The sequence below is a fragment of the Prunus avium genome, chromosome 5 (assembly GCF_965620075.1).
Source record: "Prunus avium chromosome 5, drPruAviu1.hap1.1, whole genome shotgun sequence".
NCBI classification, from domain to species: domain Eukaryota; kingdom Viridiplantae; phylum Streptophyta; class Magnoliopsida; order Rosales; family Rosaceae; genus Prunus; species Prunus avium.
Window position 1 is genome coordinate 27,187,525 of NC_142288.1, and position 4,881 is coordinate 27,192,405.

Consider the following 4,881-nt stretch of genomic DNA (forward strand, 5'->3'; position numbering starts at 1 on the left):
AATCAGCCACACCAACTTTGAGTCCAAAGAATAAAAAGAGAGAAAAGAAGCACACCAACTTAATGGTCAATCTCAACTACCTACACTTCAAAAGTTGGGGGAATAATTCCACATTTTCAACTCATTTCTGTCTGTTGGGTGGGCAGTTGTCTTTGGTGGAGTTGATGATGATCTAGTCTTCTGCCTGGTAAGGGGTAACCAACAATAATATAACACAACCCAGGATCTAGTCTTCTGCCTGGATATTCAAAGCAAGACTGTTATTTTGAAACCAAGTGGTAATAGATGAATGATTAATGGCTTGCTGCAACTGAATATCACCAAGCCAAACCTCTCTATTTCTGCTAGCTCTGCTGTATATCCTGTTTTAAAACTTGAATAAAATCCATAATAAGGGCTATGCTACTGGTGAAAATAGAACTTATTCATTTATCTAGAAATAGCTGCACATGACATGAGAACAACATAAATACATAGTCTTCATGATACATAAAGGCCCTAATCAACACCAACTCTGCTCATCTTTCCCGCCGAGAAAGAACAAAAATCGCGCGGTAATGACAGAAAGGAAGCACTACCGACTTACAATAAATGCATTCGCTCCACATAAGATTGGAGCAACCATTTATTAAGAGGCTCCCCACATCCTACAAAACACCCAGAATTGCCATTTTCAGTGAAGAATGGAAAGCTAAACATATTAAGTAGTTCTTCCACTGCCTGCCTCACCAAAGAAGATCCTGTCACCCTGCTCCGCCGGCCCCATCCAGTCACAATATCAATTCGGCTTGGACAAATCCCAGATATTAGCATTTGTTGGCGAAACCAAGCAAGTGTCCTGGATAGTGCTGTCACGGCAGTACCATCAGACATAACATGCAGGTTTATAAGCCAATAACATGAGCTTTTCTCTTTAATGGCATCCGGATAAACATTCTTTTGTGCAGCCACCTCCCAGACTGAACCAGCCTCCTCCTTTAGCCCTGACTTGTGAAGAAAATCCACTACTGCATCTACAAGCCCCCTCTTGCTTTCTCTATCCTCGCTATGCATCAGATCCAAGAACCTGCTCATGTGCTCTCGCACATTTTGACCATCAGGTCCCGCTGATGGCATAGACAGTAGGAATGTGTGTGCAGGATGGCCTGTGACTGCCATAAGCTCACAACAAAAGTCCATGTCATATGGTGACCGTGCTTCTGTGCAACAACTGAGAAGCAAGGTATATGTCTGCAGAGAAGGGTTCAGACCTAAACCCATCATGCTCTGTAGCAAGTTATAAGCATCAGACAGCTGGTGCACCCTAAGAAAAGCACTGAGCAGAGAATTGCAAGTAGGAACATTAGGCCGTAAACCCGCATGGAGCATTGCTTGATACCAATTCCAGGCTTTTCCGACGTTACCCGCCTTACCCCACAAATCTACCAAAAGACCATAAACAGGTTCATCAGGTACCCAGTTCTTCCGTTTCATTTCACCAAAAATCGCCTCTGCTTCCTCAAGATACCCACAATGGCCAAGCACCTCCATTACTATGCTATAAGTTACTTTATCTGGTTCAAATCCAGCACCTTGCATGTCACGGTAGAGCTTTAAAGCAGTCTCATAATTCCTTGCTTTGGCCTGCAAAGCTATCATGATATTATACGTGACCAAATTAGGAACACAACCCTGATTAACCATCTCACAGAACAGACGGTGAGCAGCAGCTAAATGGCCAGCTTTTCCGAGACAGTTGATCATTACACTGTAAGTGAATGTGTCAGGAGAAAGACCAGCCTCTTGCATCCCATCATACAGTCGTAGGGCAACATCAAGAAACCCAGCTTTTGCATGGATGTCAATTAGTGTGCAGTAGGTGACACGGTCAGGTTCACACCCTGCTTCTTGCATTTGGTTGAACACATTCATTGCTTCTTTCAAATAGTTTGCACGACCATAACTATGAATCAGCCGGTTATATGTCACAACATTTGGTTTGCATCCTTCTTTCACCATCTGATTAAGCAATTTGTTAATGGCACCAAACTGCCTGGAACGACCAAGGATGCCAACCATGGTGGTATAAGTGTGCCCATCATGCTTGAATCCTGCCTGCCTCTTTAGCCAATAAAAAAAACTCAGAGCAACAGAATGATCTTGAAGTTGCTTTAAGATTTGGTTTGCTTGATATGCATCCATTGAACAGTTGAGATTTACAAGAGCCGCCTCTGCAGCAGGACCCCATCTCATCTGTTGCAGTATGTGAGAAACATTTTGAACAACATTCCCAGTATGCACAAAATGTCTGTTGGTTGGAGCTATCTCTGTTGGCATTTTCATATCTCTTGTAGGTCTATTGAAACCTTTAGTGACACGACCCATATTCTCTGCATCAGAAGTCCGCACATTGGAACTGTAATTTGGAATGAAGTTGTTTGAATGCACTTTTGATTTCCGTGGCATAGACCTTTTATCAAAAGTGTCAGAAGATGCAGAGTGAGCCACCACTGAGTTTTCCGTCCTAGTGTATGGAACATGATTTAGACCTTTAACAAAACTGGGTTTCTCTCCTTTGCCCTTTGAACCATGATTATTACTTGCATGCTTTGATGCAGCTGCTGTCTCAGTAGATGGTTTTGGATGAACACTAATGAAATGCTCTCTTTTTATTTGTTTCACATGTGAGGGCTTGATACCGGAGAGGGGCCTCGTGGGATCAACCATACAGTTCTGTGGCAAGTTAAGCATTCCAAGCCCATCCGATAAAGGAAGCTTACCATTTACTATATCAGACAGAAAATTTACAGCTGCAACGCCAGCCCTAGCAAACTGGTCTACAACAAGAGGTGATGAGTGTACCGCATCCGTGCTACTAGCATAAGTTACAGTCTCTGATCTCCCAAAAGATTTTGGGGCAGTTGCAACCTGTTTAATATTAGTTGTGTGCTCAACACTCTCAGCTTTATGAGAACTTGCCACTTTTACTGCATCTCTCGTGATGATGGTTCCTGCCCCTGCTGAAGGTTTGGATACCATGGTGGATGGAGTTTGGGCAAGTAGCCCTCCATTTCTTGTTTGCTGCCTTTGCGAAACACAAGTTTCATCTTCAGAGCAAGTGCATGAACTTCCTTCTGTTGCACTACATCGTGGCCCATTAAGGAAAAATGACCTCGCACTGCTTGAAAGATTACTTATGTGCTTTGCTCGCAACATAATTTACAGACACAGTATCACCTGCACAAAAAGAAAAGGATAAGGATTAGCAAAATGTAAACCAACATAGGAATATTTCTAACATCTCAAAAGTGAAAATGCTAGTGGCAGGCAGTCAGTTACGAGTCAGAAAGTTATCACATCGAAGTTACATCAACACTATAAATAGATTATCCTAACCCTTAATACCTGGATACACGTCCCAAGATAAGAGTAACTGCTCCACAGGGAAAATATTACGCATTCCCCTCAATGAGAATTGAACTCCTTAAATACGCATTCTCCATAATACAATCAGACTTCATGTATCAATTTGTTAACAAGAGTCATGAAATCCTCAAAGTGCTCAGTAATCCAAAATCAAGGTTGCAGCCTATACCATTCTGCCTTGTGATCCCAATATCATTGGCTCGTGGATAGAACACAAACCATGTTTACTTTGATCCCAAAAAACTCTTCTTCAATCGTATTTACAAAACCACAACAATTCTTCATATCCAAAAGTACCTAAACAGACATTAAGAAAGAGTCAAACCGAAATAACAGCAGCACCCCTTCTTGCAAAGATTTTCTCTGCAATAACAGCTGGCATCTCTCTTGAAATAAATCAAGTTGCTCATTCGTTTTCGCCTTCTACTGGTAAGAAGCCAATGTCTTAACTGTTCATTTCTGTAACTACTATATTAATTGAGGCTACACTTACACTTTTATCTCATTAACAGTTTCTTAGTGTTAGGATTTCTCTGTTTTATTTATCTTTATTGACAAAGGAACACATCAAAACTTATAAATGATCCACAACCTTCAATCTACATTCTACAATGGAATTTCTACCTTTCCACACACACATGAACATAAAGATTGAAACTTTCAAACCCGCAAAGTCACCTTCCCATGTTAAACAAAACAAAAAGCCACGCGTATAGAAAAAGAATCAATTTTTGCGACATCTAAGAGTTTTCCAACCGACCCATGTCCTCAATCACCATATTCAAAGGAAAAACCACTTACCATTCATCCTAATAGTTCTTACAGAGAAAAACAGTACATACCAATGAACAAGAAGACTGAAAAAACTCCTAGAGACAGAGAGAAAGGTACCTACAATGGTGAACGGCCTTCTGGGTTGTTGACGCGTGTTTAAAAAGATGAAGATAGTAGAGAGAGAGAGGGGCGGCGGGTCTGCTCTCTCTGCCGTCAAGACTCTAGCTTTTTTTTTTTTTTCCAACCAAGTTGGGAGATGAAGGGCTTGGAAATCAGCTGTTCGTTTTCGCTCTTCGCCCTACTTTCTAATTCTCCTTACGTGTACTGCGGCTTTTTGGACACGTGCCAAGACCTTCATGGTTCACACGTGACTTTGCAGAAGGTTCTGATAAAAACCCCTTCTACAGATTTCTCGGTTCAGAGTGTTAGAGATTTTGATATTTTGGAATGATTCAGTGCGGCTCTTGTCACCCATTCTTCACCTCAAGAGACTCTGTTATGCTTGCTTATATTTAAATCAGATTTATTTAAGTATGCAAAAGGAGAAAATAAGATCGGTCAACTTTAGCAGCAATGAGAAAAAAGAAAAGGAAGCAAATAAATATTTTTCCTTGTTTTAGTCCAATTTCTTTACGGAATAAAATGCATTGATGATGAAGATCCATAGAATAAAATGCGAAAGAAGAAAAAAGAAAATACATA

The 4,881-nt window shown here is 41.0% G+C and overlaps 1 protein-coding gene across 3 annotated transcripts; it reads right to left on the minus strand.

Moving 5' to 3' along the window:
- Window positions 1–406: 406 nt before the first annotated feature.
- On the minus strand, window positions 407–4,630 carry LOC110752103 (pentatricopeptide repeat-containing protein At1g74750). 3 transcript variants are annotated; one of them, XM_021952704.2, is made up of 2 exons: window positions 4,301–4,630; window positions 407–3,216 (listed from the first exon to the last, which is right to left on the minus strand). In XM_021952704.2, exon 2 carries the CDS (start codon window positions 3,193–3,195, stop codon window positions 583–585), a length of 2,613 nt encoding a protein of 870 aa, XP_021808396.2. In that variant the 5' UTR covers window positions 3,196–3,216; window positions 4,301–4,630; the 3' UTR covers window positions 407–582. The 3 variants fall into 3 exon arrangements, with proteins under 3 accessions (XP_021808396.2, XP_021808395.2, XP_088109671.1); XM_021952703.2 differs by having other exon boundaries at window positions 4,297–4,630; XM_088253545.1 differs by lacking the exon at window positions 4,301–4,630 and adding an exon at window positions 3,385–3,525.
- Between the last annotated feature and the right edge of the window lie 251 nt (window positions 4,631–4,881).